This window comes from Chelonoidis abingdonii, chromosome 2, assembly GCF_003597395.2.
Source record: "Chelonoidis abingdonii isolate Lonesome George chromosome 2, CheloAbing_2.0, whole genome shotgun sequence".
Taxonomy (NCBI): Eukaryota; Metazoa; Chordata; order Testudines; family Testudinidae; genus Chelonoidis; species Chelonoidis abingdonii.
Window position 1 is genome coordinate 264854621 of NC_133770.1, and position 22867 is coordinate 264877487.

Below are 22867 nucleotides of genomic sequence, written 5' to 3' on the forward strand. Positions count from 1 at the left end.
CTCTCTGTAAAATCAGCGATGGAAATGTCTTTTACAGGGATATTCAGAATCTCATATATAGCTTTAGAGGGCCGCCCCCCCACCTCCCCCTTTGCCTGAGATTCAAAGTTAATCAGCAAACAGAGGTTAAAAATCCTTCCAGCAAAGACACATTTACAACTTAAGAAAACAAACATAAGACTAAATCCGCCTTTCCCTGGCTATTACATTTTGAAACATGACGACGGACTGTGATTCAGAAAGGACTGCGAGAAAACGCGGGTGTACTCTGGCCCCGCGTTAGCCCCAAGAGAAGACGCAACAAAACAAACACCACAAACAAAGATTTCCCTCCACCAGGATTTGAAAGTATCTTGTCCCCCCATTGGTCCTCTGGTCAGGTGTCAGCCAGGTTCACTGAGCTTCTTAACTCTGTACAGGTAAAAGAAACATTAACCCTCAACCAACTGTTTATGACAGGGCCCCACACTTAATAAAGCCGGCTCTGCCTACATGGACACTTTTTCCAGGACACTCTTATTTCAGAATAAGAGGGCACAAAAGAAGGCTTCTTGAAGTAGTGTATGCTTAACTGTACGTTTTACAAGGTTTATAAATAAGACAGCAACACCTAACCTATCACTAATCCAGACTAATGCTGGTGGGCATTGTTGTACTGGCTGTGCTTTGTAAGCAAATAACCCAATCAACATGCATCACACGTAGGTCTGTATTACAATTGTTCTTTATTGTAAACAAGGTATAAAGTATGACATACGTATTGTGCAAAATTTTAAAGTAGTCATAAAAGATTATCTAACACACTATTATCCAACTGTTTAGTTGTCTATATTTGTGTATTCAACATAGTAAGATACAACAGAAATATGGTTAGTGAAAGTTGATGCATTATTTGTCACAAAATCTACAGTATTAATTCAAGGCTGGTGTCTTTACTGCTTTATGTTTACTTTACAAATAATTCCTAATGTTCTAATTTTATACAGTATAGATTATATCCTTATTACATAAAGACCATTTATCTCTAATAGAAATCATCTTCAAAAATCACCTCCAAGTAGCTTAGCATAACATACTCATTCTTGCCTTCTTAGTAAACCCACGTAATTTATTATTCTTATAGTTACATTAAAAAAAACAACAACACTGTCTCAGTGTTTACGAAAAATGCAGTGGTATGGAATTTTGAAAGGTACAAAGGAAAACATAAGGAACTGGAAAGCAGAAGCCATCATAGGATGCCTATATATAACCAATTGCAATAATCATGAGCTTTCAAGAGGAATAGCAAAAATAGTATTAGCGTTCTATATTATAAAAAATTTATGGGGATTTAGGTACTTTTGGCTCTCTCTAGCCACATGGCAGCACTCAATCTATTCCATATTTGGACAGTAATGTAAAACTGGCATGACTGATATACTTGATACATTAAATACTGTAACAAGAGGTGCTGAACCTCAATGCCTGTCTCTTGTACAGATGCATTTCTGACCTACAAGTCTGTACCATACATTGATATTTCTCTCTAGTCTGTGCTCCACTGAAAACTCATTACATCTTTGAAAGCTGTAATTTCAGTTGGTTTCAAGCATTAACATCAGCCAACAGCTCTGCATGACTTATATCTGACCACTCTATAATACACACAAGTAATCTGCATAAATTCAAAACCCTTTGCTACCTGTGCTGCTCTGCTCTCAAACCTTCAACCTCTTTCTCTTTTCATCAAGTTGAAAAGAACCTGACATTCCATTGTTAGCTGCTGGTTCTCTCAGTAGCATTTCCTGTGACCAAGCACTGACTGCCTTTGCCTCTCTGCTGTAGTGCCATCAACAGCTGGCACTGAAGAACTACAGACCTGGAGTAGGAGCTTTTATACATCACTGGTGGTATACCATAGTGACAACAGTTAGTTCCAGTAACTTTTCAGGAGTTCTTTCACTGCGCAGGTGTAGATGCAGGTGGCACAACAATGTCATTTAGCTTGCTCACTTCCATTTGCCAGTTTGGTAGCTTCTTAGCTGACAAATGCCGCCGTGCATGTTTTGTTAAATGGTCACTCCTCATGAACCGCCGATCACACATTGGGCAAGCAAACTTCTTCTCACCAGTATGCGTTCTGCGATGCCGAGACAGTTCGTCAGATCGTGCAAATCTCCTGTCACAGCCTTTCCAACTACAGCTAAAAGGCTTTTCTCCTAAAACAAAATAGAGACAAGCATTTATTTAGCAACAATTTTGCTTTTGATTGGTAATATTTGTTTGACTTTTTTAGAATCAATTTCTACTGTGCCAATCAAGACACAAATAAACAAACCAACAAACCCAGAGACATAGAATATTAAGATGGTTTTGACTGAGCTAACTCTCAGAATCAGCATCATCAGGTAGCCAGCTGTACAAAGGGTCACTGCACTAGCCTTTCGTCACTGGAAAGCAGAGTTCAGCTTTTGTGCTTTATGTTTCAAAACAGTTTTATTTCCAACCTTATCTTTATTTGTATACATTATAAAACCATGACAGCTTTGCATGACCAGCACCCATTGCTGAAAATGCTGTCTGTACTAAAAACAGGAGAGATGTTACATGACAAGATGAAAAGCGCTAGTAGAGTTGTGTAAACATATATAGCCCCGCATCCTTTGCTACTGTGATTAGATTCACTACAGGTTTTTTTAAGACACCAGAAGGAATGACTCTCTGGGGTGTTAATGTTGAAGGTGAGAGTGTTAGTCACCTCTTCTTTTTGAGGCATCCTACCAAAAGATCATGCCATGTATTAACACCTACCAGCAAAAGCAAGCAATAGCACTCTGGGACTGCCCCACAATGCTAGATTATGTTCAGTCAAGACCAAAAAAAAAAAAATCTTTTGTAAAATGTTAAGATAGCTTTGAGTCAGGTAACCAGGAGGGTCACCATTATCAGGAAGCCAGCTGTACAAAGGATTAGTGCACTAGCCTTTCACTTCTGGAAAGCAGCAAACACAAACAAAATCACAACTCACTAGAACGTTGATAAATATTAGCATAAATATACATGAAAAGCTTTCTTTGAAATTCCTGCTATCCACTGATTAATGACTTACCCGTGTGTGTTCTCACATGGGCCTTCAAATGAGAGCTCTTGAAATAAGTCTTTCCACATCCTGGATAGTTGCAAATGTGGCTTCTTATTCTTGATGAGTCAATTGGTGGAGTGATTTTTGCTGCAGAAGGTGTAAAACCTGGAGCAGGAGCAATAGGAGAGAGTCTAGTGCCATTTGGACTAATGATTGGAGCCTTTGTGTTCTGCACAACCGGCTGGGGCACAACAAACATAACGGCACCTTTAGGAACTTGAGTTCCCATGAACACCATAGGCTGGCAAAGGGTTGATTGTTGGCTAGAAGGAGTGTTGGGCACTATTGCTGTCACAACAGAGTTGTTAGTAGACAGAGGAACCATCTGGCAAATTACTGGCACAGGTGAAACACGATTCGCTTTCACAGCAGGTGAAGATACTATCATCGATGACTGTTGTACTGATCCAGGAACAGGCTGAGGTCTACTGGTTGAAGTCTGGATCAGGGACAATGGACTGGCAGCTAGTGCTGTATTTGTTTTTTCTTCAAAAACTGGCAGTTTGTCACTTTTGTAAGGTGCTCTGTCTGATGACACAATTGCACAAGGTAGATTTTGTTTTGCAGTTCCATTATTCTGTATAGTTGTTTCCCCTGAAAGATTGTCCTGATACTTCAATACACTAGCTGCTCTCACTGGACATGTCCTGTGATTACAAAGCTGAGCATCAGCCGTATGGCGAATAACACTTGTTGCTTGAGCTTTCATTGGTCTTGATGCTGGAGACTTTTCAGTCTCTTTAAAAGTTGCTGAAGGAACAGGCTTTGAAATATCAGAGAATAATCTGCATTGTACAGCAGATGGCGCTGCTGCTGGCAGATGAATTACTTGAGACATCTCAAAATCAGAAGGGCTGTAGGGTGGAGTCAAGCACTAAAACAGGAAAAAAGATGCAAGTAATGAGACATCTGTTCAGCACGATTATTTCTCATAGTTAATGTGATCTAAAAAACTTTAATAAGGCATATACAATAATAGAATAAAGCTTACAAATGCTGGTATTGCATGAAAGTCAGCTGCACCAGGTAGTAGGTTATCATCAGTTTCTTCTGACATATCAGATGCTGGTGTTATAGGTCTCAGTTCGGCATATTTTTTGAAGTCTGATTTCCAGTTGCAGCTCATAGACATAAGGGCTTCTACGGCTTCAAAATCACTCTTTTCAGCGGTATTGTTCCAGGAATGTCTATTATTGTTTTGCTTTTCGGTAATCATCTCTATTCCTTCCTCCTAAAAGGAAAATTTTTCAGTTTAATGTTAAATTAACTAATTAACAGTTCCTTATTTAAAGAAAAATCACAAAAATTAAATGCAACTTGTAAATTATATCATACTTCACAGAGCAGAGTCAATATTTTTAAAGACACTCTACATTCCTCTTTCTACTCCTATTATATAACCTTCATTAAAAGATTAATATGAAATAGGGAATCAGACTATCTGATGAATATTGTGTCTGCACAGTTGTCTAGTGAAATTATTTGGAACAAATACAAAACAGTTTTTGAAAAGCAACAGTAAGTTAGTCCCTTACTGCAAGTTTTGAATGACTCAAAGCAAAGTTTAAGGAACATGCTTTCTTTCAGTTATTTTGTACTTGCTGTTCCTTTATTCCACCCTAAAAGGATTTTAGTTAGGGTATGATCTTAATTTTTTTTAATAAACTGAAAAGGGACAATACTGAGGCTGAGGCACAAAATTTGACTGACTTGAACTGTGATCTGATAGTTTGTCAGATAATATGGAAAGTGTTTTGTTATTTTATGCTGTGTGAGTATGAGTGTGTGTATATATACATACACACATACACTCATATCATTTGAGCATTAAAAAAAACTTAGTAACCACTATTTTGTGTAACTGGAGCATGGGTGGGGAATGTTTTGGACTCTATACGATCAAATAGCAGCCACCATTGCTGAAGCCATTGATTTTAGAGTGCTGATGCACAAACAGATGTCTGTGTGCCTGAGCTGGTTGGTGGGTGTCCTCAGTGGACAATTTACACCTCAGAAAGCTGTGCCTAAAGTGCTCTTGCCAGGGCCCAAACTAGTGGAGCTTCAGCATGCATTAAGATGGAGCTCTTTGATCAAGCTTTTAACCAGCCTCTGGTTTATACTTAGGGGCAGGACAAGTAAAGTTTTATAGATGCTTTTTAAAGACCTAGGTTTTGCAGATTTTTGAATTGTATAAGTACAAGAAAATATGGAACACGCAATACTCAGAAGATGGGCCTTGAGAGAGCTAGGGAAAGATTGTCATCATTGGATTCTATAAGGAACTGGCCTATACTAACGGAGACATGATCAGCTAGCAAAAGCAACGCAGGAAAAAAACTGCCTCTGGCTCACAAGGGAGGCAGCAGAGGCTCAGGGAGATCCTCACTCGCAGACAGTTGCTGTGTTTGAGCCACGTTCACCTCAGTGAACCTCTCTGAGTCACTCTCTCCGTCGGTGCACTCAAACCACGCAGTACCGCCCCCGCCTCTCGCTCATTGGTCGCTAAGGTCAGGCACCTCGGCAGCCGAATGGCTGACACGGGGCCAAGGCGAGGTTGGGGCGGAGGCATGTGAACAAAGCGTGATCACCGGCTGGTCCCAGGCAGTCGCGAAACGTGGTTAACTGGGGACAGCTGCTCGGGGACCTTTCCCCTACTTGTGCTGCGCGCAGTCTCCCGCCCCAGCAGGCGGGGGCTGAGCCAGGGCCCGCTGCCAGGCAGGCAGGAAGGGAGCCCGCCTGCTGCAGCGCTGGGCAAGGCTGACAGCCAGCCATATGCTTCCTCGCAGCTCCCGCCGGGCCAGAGCCACACAGGCGGGGGCGGCCTCAATCCACCCCCGCGGCTCCCAGGAGAACACGGCGGAAACAGCCCCTCCTCTCGAAGCGCTGGGGCCGAGAGGTTCAGCACCACCACACCCGACGCTTTCCCGCGCCGCAGCTGGGTTACCAAAGCGAGCCCTCGGAGGGGGCACGGCTGCGGCTGTGAAGGGAACGGAGACAGGGCGCTCCCTGCCCCCGGGCTGCACAAGAACCATTCACCCAACACGCACAAGCCTTGCCCGGGGACTTGCATGGCAGGACTGGCTACGGACTCCTTCGCCCCCCCGCCCGCCCGGCTAGCCTCTCCCGCCGCCTTCAGCCAGACTCGTCTCACCCACCCCCCGGCTGACCTCCAGCCCCCGCAGCCTCGCCCTCCGGCTCGTCCCAGCCTCAACCCTCCCTGAGCCTCGCCCACTGCCTTCCTCACCCGCCCAGGGAATCCCCCAGCATCGCCCGCGGCCAGCCCCCACTTACCCGCCCCTTTCCCTCACAGCCCCCCTCAGTCCTTTACCGTAACCCCACTGCGGTCCGCCCCCTACCAAACCCTCCCTACCCACCGCTCCATCACCCGCGGACCCACCTCCCGGCCCTCCAGACAGGACTTCCCCCCACCTACTCTCATTCTAGCGGCGTGCGCCCATACCGCCGGTACACACCACGTGCCCCCTCTCCTCACCACGGGCCCCCCAACAACCTCTCCCCGCCAGCGCCCGCAGACTGACGCCCTCTGACATCCCGCTCCCCAGTAACCTCCCCCGACTGCCTCCGTCTATGCCATCCGCTCTCCGCAGATCACCAAAGGTTCCCCCCCACACCCCGACTGCCTCCCTCTTTGCAGCTCACCACAGATTCCCCAATAACATTCCCCCAGTCCCTCCCCCTCTCTGCAGGTCAGACTCCCCAATATCCTATCCCAGCCCCCCTCCCAGACTGTCTCCCTCTCTGCAAATCAGACTTCCCCAAAACCTACCCCAGCCCCCCACTGCCTCTCTGCAGGTCAGGCTCCCCAATAACCTACCCCAGCCCCCCACTGCCCCTCTCTGCAGATCAGGCTCCCCAATAACCTACCCTCCACCCCGACTGCCTCCATCCCTGCGGATCAGGCTCCCCAATAACCTACCCCTGCTCCCACCCGCGCCTGCTGCGCCCCTCTCTGCAGCGCAGGCTCCCCAACAACCTTCCCCCAAGACCCCGATTCCTCCTTTGCCACCACAGGATTCCCAGCAACTCCTCCCCGCAGCTCCCCAAGGGAATCCCTTGTTCTCGGGGCTCCCTCCCCAGAAAGGTGGCATCGTACCCCAGATAACATCTCTCCTCCTCCATCCACCCCGGGCTGAGCCCCACCTCTCCCCAGGTGCAGCTGATGCGAGGAGGGCTTGCTGGGCACCAACCCCCCAGGACTAGGAAGCTGGAAGAGCCGCACTTACAGCTGGCTGATAGAGGGAAGCTGCGAAATTCGGCATGGCCCTGCTGGGAGTTGCTCTGCTCCTGCTGCAGCTGTTGACAAGAGCCTTCACCCCAGGCGCGCTCTCGCCGCTGCCTTGATTTTCCTCTTTTTGTTCGCATCTGCCCATTCAGCTGGCGGTTCCACCAGCTCGGCATAGGGGGAGACCGGAGCTGGCGGCAGCCAATCCGCTGCAAAGGTGTGTGAGGCGGCGGCCAATGGCGAGGGGGGGCACGCGTGATCAGCGGCTGCCCAGCGGCATGGAGAGCGTGTCAGCTCTGCGTGTGCACTGGCTCGGGCAGCGTGTTCCCGGCGCAGCCCTTGGGTAAGTCCCGATGCGGGCTGAGTCAGTGTCACGTCTCCTCTCTGTCTCCCTTTCCGGATCCATGTGGGAGAGGCGCGCCCGAGCGGGGGAGGGGATAGCAAGATACTTCCTGTCAAATGAGATCATACCGCTGGGGGAGGGGAGGGCATAGATCATGTCCCCGCATCTCCAGTCTCATCGACTAGCCGGGGCTTGTCCTTGCACCTCCCTCGAGGTCTCAGGCTTTGTCCAGTGTTTTTTGGAGGGAGGAGTCCCAATGGCTATACTTGAGTGACATCAAATGGAGCAGTTTACAGCCACCAGTAATAGCTACTATTTATTATTTTAGTTGTGGCCTCCCTGTGAGCAAATATTAACCAACTTTTCACTGCAATACCCCTGTGAGGTATGCAAGTATTATCTTAATGTTACAGAGAGGGATCTGAGGCACGGAAAGATTTGTGACCCTGTGGTAAGTGTGGCAGAGCCTGAAAGGGATCTCATTCCCAGCCTTAACAGAACCATCTGATACTCTTATCATCTGAGTGGGCTGGTCAGTGTGATCCATGGAGGCTCCAAGTTCCATTATTCATTGCTCCTAGGGGGCCTTCAGTGCAGTCAAAGGAAACAGCTGCTCAGGCTCCTACGTGTGTATGTCACCGCTCTAAATCCAGCCAAGGTTTGAGTCCCAGTGACAATGAGTTTGCAGTTTGTAGTGTAGAATGTGAATGACCTTAATCATCTGTAGAACCCAGCTAAAACCTCAGCCCTATCCTAGGCTTTAGCTTGCAAATGGAACACTCTATACTAACTGTGTCAGAGGATAGCCTTGGTGTAACTAGGTTCATTCAGCTGTCTTCCTAGTGGCTGGGCCCTTAATGAACCCCCATCCAAGGGAAGCTCTACTGGTCCTAGCTCCCTTACTATTATTGAGACTCAATGGGGAAGATAACTCAATGTTTTACACACATGCTTGTTGGGAGGAGGCCTTGAGAAAAGGCAACTCATGGCTTGATTTCTCCTACTGGGAAGTTGGGACGTAAACTGTAAGGCCAGCCTCATCTTAATCAGAGTGGTGCAGTTTATGTGGCTGTTAGTGTCTATTTTACAGGTTCTTATATTGTTACCAAAATTGTGGTATCTGAGTGTTTTGCATATATTAATGTATCTTCATAACACTAGTTATTTAGGAAAGTATTATTATTAGTCTTTTACAGATGGGCACAAAAGAGATTAAGTGACTTTGCCAAGATGGTACAGGAGATCTGTGGCAGAACTGGGAACTGAAACTAGATCTAGTCCCTGTCTAACGCCTTAACCACAGCATGTGCTGCTCTGCCTTGATCTGAGAAAATGACTCTTGCTTGGATCAAGTAGGAGTATCTCTCAGGCTAGGACCTGTTGTCCCCACTGACTATAATTCTGAATCAAAGCTATAGATGACTGAGGGTCATACTGTTGCAGTCAGTTGGCTGTGTTTGATAAATGGACTGTGTATTGGTCCCTATATGTCTCGGTGATTACACTGCTTTACTGTAACTTACTGATTCTCAAACTTTTGTATTGGTGACTCATTTTACACAGCAAGCCTCTGAGTGTAACACCTCCCCTTATACATTAAAAACACTTTTTATATATTTAACACCATTATAAATGCTAGCTGCAAAGTGAGGTTTGGGGTGGAGGCTGACAGCTCGCGACCCCCCATATAATAACCTCGTGACCCCTTGAGGTCCCTTGAGGGGTCCCGACCCCCAGTTTGAGAACTCGTGCTGTAACTGTTAGGGGGGAGGGCTTAGTAGTTAAATTTTTTTACACTCTGTTTCCCTGTGGAGCTGGCTAGAAACTTGAAGAGTGAAAACATCTATCCTTTAAATTTTACATACGTCAAACTTTATTCCTTTCTTTGTGTTATTAAAAGAGCTGAAGTCAGTACTGTTTTAAAATTAGTGTTCTATAGCATCTTTGATAGTGATGCTGTAGAAAATAAATATGGGTCTGACTTAACTTCCATTAAATTAACCGGAAGTTGGATTGGGATCAGTGGCAATTTAGATGCTAAATAACAAACGTTTTTTCTGCATTTCATAAAAGATTGGTACTGTTTTTCAATCCTTGGATGTTAAACTTTATTTCAGACATTATAATACTTTACATCTCTCTAATTTCTTTCATTTTCATTTCGTTCCAAAATACTTGGTTAATTATATGCATCTAATACCAATGAAATGCAAGCCTGTCTTGGGTGGAGGCTAGCAGTCAACTGACACATTGCATAGCAACAAGGGGTGTGGGAATTTTGACTGAGAACACTGGAGCAGAATCTCCTTCTTATGAAAAGTGCTGTGGGATCTTTAACTTTCACACACAACAGGCAGGATGCATCCTAAAAGCTCTAACACAAGCTACTTCTTTTGTTGTCTTTGGGAGGATGAAGAATGCAGTTCATTTTTAGATAGATATGTATTTAGAATCCAGAGGGTGCCCCCATAATATATATAATGATATAAATGCATTCTAATTATTCAGTGTTGTTTTAATTCTAAGGGCCTGATTCTCCACTTAGTTGCACGATTGTAAATCAGAAGTAACATAAAATATATCAAATGATGTCAGTGTAAAACTATTGTGACAGGAGAATCAAGTCTTTTGTGCTTACTTTCTTTATACAGCAACACACTGGTTAATCATTTGGGCTCTAGGAAATGCACACAGAACAGTGCCAAATTCAGCATTCATTTACATTAGAGTAAATGTGGAGTCACTGTACGGAGCTGATGGAGTAATCCATCCAGATTTACACCAGTGTATCTGAGAACAGAGCTTAAAACACATGATTTATGTTTCCCACCAAAAAAAGAATAAATTATTTAATGATTACCTTTCTTCCCATGTTGGAGTATTATGGATCAGGTTTCAACAACCATCCTTCCAGCCGACATGGACTCCTTTCACAGTCACTCCTGAGTCCTAATGTCTTCTAGAGAGGTTACTGTTGACAAATGAATGTATCTTTTCCTCCTTGGCTGTCTGTGTCTTTCCTCTCTGTGTGTCCTATCCTCCTGTGCACATTGTGCTGCACTGAAGCAGTATAGCTGGACATAGCACCACTTGGAATGAGTGTTGTCAAATCTGAACTCAGCACTTAATACAGTGCTTTCTGTCATTGATTGACAGGGGCTGCTGCATTCAGCTATGCCATTTCAGAGTGATATGTTGTCATCAGGATAAGCAATAACTAACTGGTGTTTCAGATAGAGTTCCCGTTCTCTCTGTGGCATGTGGCAGGGTCTTCCTCTGTCTGTTCTAGTTTACCTCCAGCTCTTTAATGGAAATGCCCCCACCAGCCTGAAGCCCTCAGGCTCTGGTGCTCTCTTTTCTTGCTGCCTTTTTTTTTAATTATAGTTTCTCATTATCACAGCAAAAAGTGTATGGAGTGCAGGTCACAAAAGAAGAGCTCAAGTTCTGAGGACGAGAAGGTAGTTGAGTTTGGCAGCATCTGAAAAAGTATGGCCTCCTACGAGGCTTTTACTTTGGTGGTTCAGTGCACCATCTCATTTCTCCTGCATTGCGCCACTCCCCTCACTCCTGTTCTGCTCCTCCAGTAGCAGATCACCACCTGCAGATGGGAGCTGACAGCAAGTTGGTTGTATTCTGCTGTTTGCTTGGAAACATCACATAAAACTTTGCCTATCTGAAGGTGTGAAGTGCCATAATAACAGTGCACAAAACACTCTGGGATATTTCAGTCTGAAGGTAGAGTGAGCATACAAAGTGAAAGCTGAAAGCACAAATTCACTGGACAAGAATAATTTAAAAAAATTCTTAAATTATTTATTTTTTTTTAAGCCGAGAAGACACATTCTGGGGTGTTACCTTGATTCTGCAGTTGCCACTGAAATTCTGTGCATGGGGGTTCCTCTCAATACAACTACTCATACTCATTTCCTTTTGGGCACTCCTTCCTACTGGGCCACTCCATGCCAGGCACCACTGATGTCCTCCTGTCTTTCCTCTGTTCTGTTCTATTCTATTCTATTCTATTCTATTCTATTCAGGTTATTTATACTGTTTTCATCACCATGGTATCTGAGAGACTCATTATCTCTGAAATGGGAAAGCCTAAGTATTTTGCCTTTTGGTTACGTTATTTGGCTTGTAGCAATATTGAGGATCTGCTACTCTTTGGCTGGTTCTTTAAGACCTCTTATCTAATTGTAAGGAGCCCAATTGGCTGAAAAGCCCTTCTATAGAGTTCTTGAAAGAGATTTAGTATACACTGAGCCTCATTCCCTAACAGCAGCAAACAGTTGTTTATAGACTAATCCCTCTGGTTCCCACAACTCCAGTTATGCTTCAGCAGGAGAAATTGTATTAACTATTACTCATAGGGCTCTCAGTCTTTCTCCCGCTGAATTCAGTGGGAGTCTTCATTGGGAACAGATCAAGCCCTTAATGTACTATACTTCATCAAAAGACTCAAAAAAATCCCTTCGGCATCCTCATAAGCACAGATTCCCCTAGCTGCTGCCCCAAGCCCCCAATCCCAGTTACATAAATAACTGTTATGAGATTGAGGCAGGAGTCACTCAGTGAAATTTTATTGCCTCTCTTGTGCAGGAGGTCAGACTAGATGATTGTTATAGTTCCTTCTGGCCTTAAAATCTGTGAAATATTTCATTTACTAGTATGCTAGGGATTAATCCAGAATAATTATAACAAATAACAATTGTCTGTAAATGAAATGAGTACATTGTATGAAACACTTTCACCCCCCCCCCCACTTTTTGTTGACTTACCCTCTGAGGCCCACTGCAATTACAGAAAGTTTTTGTTTTTTTGGGAGGGTAATTTGGGCAGCCTCACCCCTGTATACTAGGTTCATTTGTAAAACCCTGCTGCGGAGGAAGCTTACAGAAATACCCCTAGGAGATGTTTCCTTTCACTCCTTACAAGAGGGGAATGGCAGACAAGAAAAATATGGAAGTTGCTGGTATGTCTATACGGCAGCTGGGAGCTAGCAGGGTCAAGCTAGCACACTAACAACGGCAGCATGGACATTGCGGCTGGCAGCAGCTCATGCTCTCAAATCCACCTGACCCCCTTGGCTTGAGATCCCGAGCTGCTAGTTTAAGCAGAGCTAGTGTGAATATGTCTACCTGGCAGCAGTGTAAACAGACCCTCAGTCATCAGTGAAAGCTAGTGATCTACAGTACTCTCCTAGTCGGGGGGGGGGGGGGGGAACCACTCAGAGAAATTACATCGTTGTTTTCATACATAGGTCAAAAACAGAATATTTCTTTAGTTTATCTATATTGAGGATTGATTCAGTGCTCACTGAAGTCGATTTACAGACTTCCATTGATTTCAATGGGCATTGGATCAGGCCCTTAAATTGTATGCACTTTGCGGCAAGGACTGTGTCTTTGTATTTATACAGCACCAAACATGATGGGACACCAAATCTGGTTGGAGTCTCTGGGCACTTCTGTAGTATAAATATTAAATCCTAACAAGGGCTCATTCACATTCTCAGATGGCCTTTCTAAGTCAGTTTTTCCTTTTCTGCTTTTTCTTCCTCTTTTGCTCCCTTCCCCTTTTCTTTCTTCACTGCACTTCATTAGTCTCACACGTTTATTTTGGCTTCCTCTTAATGCTTTCCTTCTGACTCACCCCTTTTTTGTTGCCTGCTCAAAGGGTGACCTGCTGCTGTTGCTACACCATCTTCAGATATCCATTATTCACCCCCCACTTTCTAACTACCACCCCCAATTAACCCCTCCTAACCTGGCCCCTCCCAAGTGCCATTTTCATCTGACCCTTCTTAATTTGCCCTCTCCTAAATGTTCTCAGATGCTCCTTCCCATCCATCATTTCCAAACTGCCTTCTCCCCGTGTGCTGTGTCCCACACAGCCCCCTCCCAACTGTCATTCCCAACACACTCCCTTCCAACCTGCCCTGTAACAACTGTCGTTCTCAACCCTCTGCCTTTTTCAGTTAAATTCTCCCAACCTGTCCCTTGCCAACAGTCATTTCCAGCTGCTCTCTTCAGTGGTGTTTCCCATCCTGTACCTTCCAACTGCCATTTTAAACCTACCCCTTGCAACTGAAATTCCCAGCTGACAACTTCTCACCTGCTGTTCTCACTTGCGCCACCTAACCTACTAGTTGCACTCTAATTTCCAGATAAAACTTTCCCAACTGATAATCTCAACAGCTCCTCTGAGGGGTCATGCCCAACCTGACCCTTGGCTATTATCATTCTCACTTACCCCTCCCTGTTGTCTATTTCCAGCTGCCATGGCACCTTCAGAGTCCAGCATGCCATTCCATCTCTTGTTCAAGGGACAGCATCCAAAACACTGTGCATGCTGCTTGAACATCAATACAGAATAGAATATCACCCTATCAGACTCCTGTTACAATTCTTCTTGGATCCTTTGGGCTAGATTTCAAATGAGTTCTGGCCAGCGGCACAAAGGGGCTGAGTTTGAGCTGCAGTGGCCAGCAGGGAGTTTTCCTGGTGTAGAGGAACTCCATGCTGGCATAAAGCTGACACACCTGAGCCCTATGCCAGCTGCTCCTTAATCCCGCAGTGGGTTTATATCAAGGGAAAAGAGAGGGGAAGAACCATTGTGGAGTAGAATTTTACGACGCCTATCATCCACTGACAGAGACTCCCTTAAGGACTCTATGTCAGTGACAGAGACTTTTCAGGGCTGGGATTGATGTAGACCAGCCCCTCGGCATGAGGGAGTTGTAATCAGCTAAGTGACACCCCTGCCGTTATCCTAAGGAAAGCTGTGTCTCAAGAGACTCTGGTCCTTTCTATGTACTCAGAACTTTCTATTGGTCTAAACTGAGTGGGCTGGTGTATGTTGTATTGTCATTTCCCCCTACTCTGCATGTTGCTCCCAGGATATTAGAGAGAGGAGGCGGGTGAGGTAGTATCTTTTATTGGACCAACTTCTGTTGGTGAGAGAAGGAAGCTTGCAAGCTGCACAGAGCTCTCAGTTCAGTTCAGAGTGCTGCTCAGAAATACCATCCCTGCTTGCTTCTGAGAGAGGAAAATGTGACAGCTTCATTTTCGCACCTAGAGCAGAGCTGTGGGTGTCTGAGGCATAGAAGTTTGAGGGGGTGGGAAGGGACGCACAGTGCTGAAGTAGCAGAAGAGTGTTGAACAGTCAGGGAACAGGAGAGGAGAGAAGTGGGAGGAAAGGGAACAAATTAGAAAGTGAGGAGGGGAAGGGAAAGAAGGAGACAAAGGGGAGGTCAAAGTGGGCCAGTATGTGGCTGTTGAAGGGATAGATATATTTCCCCCTGCCTCTAGTCTGACTTGAGGAAAAATGAATTGAAGCAGCATTCATTTCAGAAGTGTTTTGTTGGTGGGGGGCAGGTGACAAGGGGTGCAAAGGAGGGGACAGTGTAGAGTGACCAGATGCTCTGATTTTATAGGGACAGTCCCGATTTTTGGGTCTTTCTTATATAGGCTCCTACTAGCCCCCCACCAATTTCACATTTGCTGTCTGGTCACCCTAGAACAGTGTAATGATGTGTGGATGTTGTAACTGTGTGGTAAAGGTGGAACTTACAGTTTGCAGGGGGGGTGGATTCAAAGGAGGTGACAGCATGTGTGAGGATGAGAAAGTGGATAGTGTGCATGGACCTATGGGAAGGAGGGAAAGTGGGGAAAGGCAATAGTGTGCACAAGCAGCAAAAGAAGGCCACGATCAGAGATGATAAAAGCCCTAGGAAATGTTTGCAGTGTCCTGGTTATAGAAGTAGTTGTTTTATTGTCAGAGAAAAGACAGAGCTTAATTGTAATGAATATAAAGGGGATTCTTTAAGGGTCTGGAGACAGGCAGCTCCCTGTAGTTTCTTCTAGCAGCCTGACTCCCAAACTAACCAAGTACTGTTTGGCTGACAATATTTTTTTGTTCCTTCCCCATTTTACATCACATAATCTACAGTAATTAAATGTAGTTACTTTGTATGTGCATTTCACAGAATACTCCTCATGGCTTAGGGCCTCTTGTCTAGAAGCACTTGTGGCTGGTCCTGAGTCATCACTGCTGCAGTATTGCCTCTCCTGATTGGTGCCTTTCAAGGGGAGGGATCAGAAGAGTTTTATAACCATGACATTTTCACTCCTGCTGGAAGGAGACCAAGGCTGCCAGGAAGGGCACTGACTCTGACACCCATGATGATCCTTCCTGAAGCCTAAACAGAGCAAGAGAAACTATTTGTGCTATCAAATAAACTGTTTTCAATAAATCTGTTTTTTTCAGTATAGCCATTGGAAATATTTGAACTATCACAATAAGCTGAAACTTAGCTATGCTTCTCATTAACTACATTCATGTTTCTAAGAAAAAACTTGTAAAGACTTTGCAAGTATGACTTCTTTAGCACTTGTGCTGGGGTTATCTCATTTATATATGCCTGTTGCACTGGATTGCATATCTCTTATGCTGCATTTCCCAGAAAGCCTGCAGCCGGGAAGTCCAGCCTGCAGGTCATATTTTGTTAATGCAGAAAACTGAAATACCATGGAATCGTGAAGTTAAACTGGGAGGATAAATGGCAGCATGTTGGGTTTCAGGTGGGGAGTTCCTGGGTTTGGGAGGGGGATCCCCCGTCCCAGCCATGCACCTTTACACAAACATCAAACCCTCCCTTCTAGGGGGGTCAGAGTTAACTTGAGGAACAAGCACCTCACTTAACTATTGAACAACAGTTCTATCTACCGCAGGCAAAGCCAGGAATAGACCCATGCGAGGATCTCTAGCAGGGCTTACACAGACTCCCTTGTCTCTGACACAACATATAGAAAAACAGCACCCCTTTCTCCCCGCTCCCCCCAATGACTGGCTAGACACGCACAAGATCTTTGCTCCACACCAATTAATTCTCCCCCGCTCCTTGGGTCAGTACAATCTGTCTGTGTGCTCTGATGCTGGCATGTGGTGTGAGCTCAGAGTGGTGTGTCTTGTTGTGTGAGCTCAGCTGTTCTGTCAGCTCCAGGCTAGGCATTTATAAGAATCCCCTTTTGCAAACACCCGGCTCTCCTCCAAGCAACTCCCTCGCTGCTGTAGCTGAGGGTTTCTGCTTCCTGCGCTTGCGTCTTCCTTGCTTTCTCTCTGAATTTTCCCAGGCTTGTTCCTGTCTGTGCATTCACTCAAACCCTGGCTGAGTTCAGAGATAGTTCTGTGCCCTTAGTTTGTGCAGAGTATCAGGAAGCAGGAGAGAGGAAGGAAGAGAGGAGCTTTCTGCTTAGCCTCACACCTGCCACCATGTAACACACGTCGCCAGGTAGGCATGCCCTGTAGCTTGGTCACCCTCACTATTGCTATAGCAGTCGGGTCGGGGGACACCCCTCCCCTCTCGTTTGGCCTATGAGAACTGCAGGGTCCTCTGCCTCATTGCTCTGTTCCCTCCCTTACCCCAGTGTCAGGCTTGGGTCCCTCCTCCATGCTCTGCTCTTGCCTGCCTTGAGGCCTGGACTAGGGTCTGGGACTTCTGGTGGGGATTTTCCCCCCCGCATGTGATCCACCCCACAAGTGGGAGCACATTGACTCCTGGCCCTGTCTCTCAGGTCCTGGGACTTGGATCTGTTCCCCCACACCCTCTTTTGTGATGCAGGCTCGAAGTGGCAAGGCCTAAGCATGTTGTGGTGGTCCGGGTCCTCCAGTCTATCCACAGACTCTGCTTGGATCTTGTATCCTGGCCGTTTGGAGTATGGGATCCCACAGACAATGCATGACTTGGGACTCCAGGCTGGATCCAGTTTGGAGCACCTCTGCTGCTTAAGTAGGACCAGATCCCCCAGCACCAGTGGCCTAGCACCAGCATGTCTGTCATAAATCTGTTTCTGCCTGTCTCGGTCATGGCCTATGTTAGTGGCCACAATCTGGCCTGCTTCCCAGAGGCATTGGTGATGCTTATGGATCAATGTCCCCTGGTTCCCCTAGGTGGCTGCCCAGGGTCATGTCAGTTGGCTGCTGGCCATGCCTGCTGAAAACCAGGAATTAGGGAGTGTATTTTTGGAGCAGAGTGCACTGCACTGTTATACATGTAGGTCAGTTCCAGCAGATGGGAAGGCCAGTGTCTCTGCCCCATTTCTGACAGGGGCCTCAGCCCTGCTAGCAGTGTCTGCTTGGCTCATTTGCGGGTGATAGGATGTCATCCTTAGCTTGTGACTGCCATATAGAGAGCACAGTTCTTTGAATATCTGTGACTTGAAGGGCATGCTTTTGTCTGTGAGCACCTTGGTAGGGTAGCCATAGGGCTGGACAAAAGCACTGGAAGGCTTCTGTGGTTGCTCTGGATGTGATCTCCCTGAGGGGTGTGGTGACCAGGAATTTGGTATAATCTACCATGGTCAGGATGTAGGATGCACTGCTCTGGTTTATTTTTATCTTCAAGGGGTCCAATACTACTGACTCCAAGGGTGTGCTGATCTCTGTTAGCTGAAGGGTTTCTCCATTCCTGGGTTTCTTCTGCTGATGCAGACCGAGCAGTTGTCACAACATTCCTGCATGGGTTGGGCTATCCCCACCCAATAGAACATCCTGCAGGTGTTTGTCTCAGACTTTTTGGGGCCAGAATGGCCCATAGGATCATGGTAGGCTTGGAACACGGTCTCGGCTGCTGTCTGGGGCAACACCGTCTAGATGATTTCTTCATTAGTCTCTGGGTCTTGTGTACCAGTCTGCCTACTTCTTCACATAGATAGGTAACATCTCTAAATCCTTGTGGTCATCTGATGCTTCTGGTTCCAGTGTTGTCGGAGCCTTGATAGGGCTTCAGCATTGATGTTGCTCCAGCCAGATTAGAATTACATGGAGAAGATGTAATTGGCCAGTCTTGATGCCCAGCATTGATCTAGTGCTCCAGGCAGGAGGGGAGCAGGGAGGAAAGGAGCTTTCTGCTCAGCCCCACAATGGCAAATCACAGAACTTTTAGCCATTCAGCTGAATCTGAGCCATTTTAACTACTTCTGATTCTTATAGTGCAGCCTAAGTGCTCATCCTGTAGTCTCTACTCACTGCCAGATTTAGTTTTCTCCTTTGGTGGTAGAAACATACCAGTCTCACACAAATTTGTGTGCTAGATGGTATCGTTTAGACACAGGTCTGTACAAGTGGGTGTCTGGCTAGTGGGTCATGCCCACATGCTCAGGATCTAACTGATCGCCATATTTGGGATTGAGAAGGAATTTCCCCCGGGTCAGATTGGCAGAGACTCAGGGTAGGGGGAGATGTGCCTTCGTCTGCAGCATGGGGCATGGGTCACTTGCAGGTTTAAACTAGTGTAAATAGTGGATTCTCTATAACTTGAAATCATGGGTTAAAGACTTCAGGATTCAGTAACTCTGCCAGAGGTTGTGAATCTATTACAGGAGTGGGTGGGTGAGTTTCTGTAGCCTGCAATGTGCAGGAGGTCAGGCTAGGTAATCTTATCCTTAAATCATGATTATGTCATGAAGGACACAGATTCCGTGACTTTCAGAGACCTCCATGACGTTTTCCAGCCCTGGCATGGTGGGCCGGCGCTGTCAGATGGTGGTGGGCCCCTGCTTCTTGTGGGTGGTGGGCACCTGTAACAAGCAGGTGGTGTAGGTGATGGGTGTTGAACCTCTTCCGCAGGGCGGGTTGGGCTCTCATTCCCCCACCCCCAACCACCCCACTTGGGCCAGAAAATGTGACTGGATGACAGGAGTGCATCACTTGATAAATTGCCCTGTTCCGATCATTCCTGCTGAAGCATCTGGCACTGGCCACAGTTGAAAGACAGGATACTGGACTAGACAGACCATTGTTCTGGCCCAAGATGGCTGTTTTTGTGAGATCCAAACCAAAACTGGTGGCAGTCTTAATCATTACATTCACAAACAAGCTATATTATAGTTTATGAATAGGATCCCACCAAATTCATGATCCATTTTGGTCAATTTCACGCTCATAGGATTTTAAAAATCATAAAATTCATGATTTCAGGTCTTTAAATATGAAATCCCCATATTTGCCATGGGGATCCCAACCCAAAACGGGGCAGAAGGGGAGAATCACAAGGCTACTGTAGGGGAGGGTTGAAGTATTGTACCCCTTACTTTTGCACGGCTGCTGGCGGTGGCGCTGCCTTCAGAGCTGGGCTCCCAGCCAGCAGCTGCGGAGCTACCTGCAGCTGGGGGAGGTTCCCAGAGATGAGTCTGACCCAGCCCTGGGAGCAGCCACTGCAGGGCAGGACCAGCCTTACCATGAGGCGAACTGAGGTGGCCACCTCAGGTACCAGACTGTGGAGGGGATGCCACTAGGACCCAGATCATGATTAAAGTAGCCCATGTGTCTAGAATTAAAAAGATCAATCTTCCAACCCAGGCAAAACTAAGGGCTGCTGTGTACTGGCCCCACACATCCTATAACTTTCCTACAGTGTTATTGGAGACCTTGGGTTAGTGTGCACTGCTTCAGTTAGATTCTTTGTTTGTTGTCCTAACTCCTTCACATTTAGAACTGCAGGTAGTGCACACAGATTCAGAATTAGCTTTTCCTTCTCATTGCCACCCAAATCGATGCTGTATTCTTGAGCTTAAGCTCTTTATAGGATGATGATCATTTGCATCTATCCCATAAATGCAAAACCTTGAGTCTTGATCTGAGATGATAGTTGCCCTGGTTTTCTCAAACCAATTGACTGCTGCCCAGAATAGCTGCATTAGGGGCCAGCTTCAGATGCAATGTATTGGTGAAGCAGCCTTCTGCCCACACTGACGGGAAATAGCTCCTTATCTTGGTTCCATTCTGTTTGGGGCTAAAGACGAGCAGGAGGGCCTGTATCTAATACAAGCACTACATCTGTTTGTAAGAATTGCTGTTTCAAATGAGTACTGCTAAATGTATGCCCTCTGGCTATCTTCCACAGTAGTTTTTGGTTCTGAAGGCCAAGGTTCACAATCTGGAGTATAGTCCTGGAAATGTTTAGATGGCCTTTTGGGTCTAATCAGCCCAGGCGAGAGATCCGCAAAGGAGTGTTCTCAGATGAGGGTATATGGCATGTGAAAAATGGGGGGGATGGGACACAGGCCCTTGGCAGGAGCAGAATAGAGGACCCTGGTATGAGGGTGAAAGGGTCACAGAATCCCTGGTATGGAGGGGAGATTAAGGGAGGGAGCAATCAGGGGAGCAACAGCCCCTGGTATGGGAGAGGGAGGAAGGGGAACACATACAGAGCCCCTGCTATGGGTGGGGGGAGGGATAACTAGTACACAGAGACCCAGGTGAGGGAAGAATAGGGGACCCTGGTACGGGAGGTGGGATGCAGGGGTACACAGTGCCCTGGCATGAAGGAGGTGGTGGGAGAACATGTAGGGAGTCTCTGAAATGGAGAGAGATGGGAGGGTGGCACACAAGGAAGGAGTTTGTGGGAGGAATTGAGGGATGTGGGGAGCTCCTGGTATATATGCAACCTGGTCCATCTACAGAAGCAACAAAGTTACAATCTTCTAGTCAAACTTGCAGATAGGGAAGCTGAATCTCTCTCTGCCCCATTGCTTTGAACTCTCATTCTGGGGGATTGCCTTGCCAGGGAAATGAAGCACATATATATGGGCCAACTCTTTCCCATACCACACTGCAAAAACTCCTGTAAGAGCTGAAGGAATGTTTGTCTTCACTAAATTAATGCAGCCAACTAGAGGTAAAGGAAGACTTTGCAACCTTTGGAGGTCTAATCTAAACATTTCATCTACTCTCCCTTCTTCAAATGTTATCTGTTTAGATAAACACTTGCACTCCCAGATATTTGTTGCCTTTAGGGTTCAATCACATTAGAAGTTAATTATGGATTGATTAGCTGATTGATTCCCTATAGGCAGTGTTTCAAATTCCTCTATGTTTACCTAGAAACTGAATATGGCACTGTTCTAGCCCTACATTGAATGGAGTTGCCAGTTTCAGTTAGGGATACCAAAATATCACACAGAAGTAGTCAAACTTGTGTTCATATTCCACTCCACGGGGAATTCTGTACCAAAAAACTAAAAAGTCTGTGCATAATTTAAAATTCTGCCAAGAACACTATAATCATGCCAGTTTCAATTATTTTGGTAATTTATTTCAAAATACTTTTCAGCAAGTAGGTCTGTAGCAATACAGATAACAAAAAAAAAATCTTTGTCAAAAAAAAAATTATTACTAGGCATATTAATACAGAATGTTGAGTAATTCATTTAAACTACAATACAGAAATGTATTGCCTGTGTGCCCTCAGAAGGAGAGAAAAGGCTTGGAAGAGTCAGGGGTACAGAGGAGCTGAGAAAGAGAGAAGGAACCTGGGAGTGAACCTAGAGGGTTGTTGGGTGTGGGTGGGAGCAGTATGGAACTGTTGGTTTTTTGGGGGGGAAGGGGGTGGGAGGTATTGTAAGAGAGTTGGGGAGCCTCCCCTATGCAGATTGTGGTTGACCCCAGCCTCTCCCATTCAGTCAAGCACATTTACCACCTGTCCCAGTGTGACCCTGCACCCCATCCTCATGTGGCCCTACAGCCCCCATCCCATTCAGCCCCTGACTCAATGCTGTCACCTCACTAGCTCCTGAGCTCACGCTCCAGTCTGTGACCCCCTCCCCCTCAGCAGCTCCTTGTGCCCTGCTCTGTCCATCCTGGGTCTCCTCACCTAACCCCCTTGTGAGGAACACATCCTTTCTGGTTGGCTGCCCTCTCTTCTGGTGCCACAACAACCTCTGGTGGGCGAAAGATGTTACTGTAGCGCCTCTCCAGCAGAATCTATATTCTGTGGTGGGGAAAAAAAGTTGGGGTGGGGGAGAGGACATGATTTTGCGCATGTGCAGTGGTACAGAATTCCCACAGGAGTAATGCACAAGGCACTGATATAAATGAATATCTTGCTTCACTGAGTATAATCTGCTAGTGGTTCTATAAATAGGACAAATAAGGGTAGGGACAATGGGCAGTCTTGTCAGGTCCCATATCATAACTCAACAAGTTCTAAATGTATCCCATTTAAGAATGTCTTTGGATAGTTACAAAAACATTCGATAGATGTCATAAATTGTTGGGTGAAGTTAAATTTACTTTTTTGCAGTACTTGAAAAATCTCATAACCTAAGTTCCCCGTAAGCTGCATGGTTGGGCGGCTGCCCAGCAGGCTATCAAGTGC

The 22867-nt window shown here is 46.0% G+C and overlaps 1 protein-coding gene and 1 long non-coding RNA gene across 2 annotated transcripts in view; one reads left to right on the forward strand and one right to left on the reverse strand.

Annotated features, from left to right (window-relative positions):
• Nucleotides 1-706: 706 nt before the first annotated feature.
• On the reverse strand, nucleotides 707-7683 carry KLF10 (KLF transcription factor 10). Its single transcript, XM_032771315.2, has 4 exons — nucleotides 7369-7683; nucleotides 4116-4355; nucleotides 3092-3998; nucleotides 707-2201 (listed from the first exon to the last, which is right to left on the reverse strand). The coding sequence occupies exons 1-4, from the start codon at nucleotides 7513-7515 to the stop codon at nucleotides 1942-1944; spliced, it is 1554 nt and encodes a 517-aa protein (XP_032627206.1). The 5' UTR covers nucleotides 7516-7683; the 3' UTR covers nucleotides 707-1941.
• LOC142046402 (uncharacterized) overlaps nucleotides 7638-22867 on the forward strand; it is a 43219-nt gene continuing 27989 nt past the window's right edge. Inside the window, exons 1-2 of the long non-coding RNA XR_012655381.1 lie at nucleotides 7638-7710; nucleotides 21962-22051. This is a non-coding gene — a long non-coding RNA (uncharacterized LOC142046402). The remainder of the gene's footprint in view (nucleotides 7711-21961; nucleotides 22052-22867) is intronic.

What these genes read in the sequence shown, in the direction of transcription:
- KLF10 (XM_032771315.2), bottom strand. Translation starts at nt 7,515, where the DNA reads ATGGGCAGATGCGAACAAAAAGAGGAAAATCAAGGCAGCGGCGAGAGC. An exon ending in TTCATGCAATACCAGCATTT is followed by an intron (nt 3,999 to 4,115) that starts GTAAGCTTTATT and finishes TTCCTGTTTTAG; the next exon opens with TGCTTGACTCCACCCTACAG. An exon ending in CCATGTGAGAACACACACGG is followed by an intron (nt 2,202 to 3,091) that starts GTAAGTCATTAA and finishes ATTTTGTTTTAG; the next exon opens with GAGAAAAGCCTTTTAGCTGT.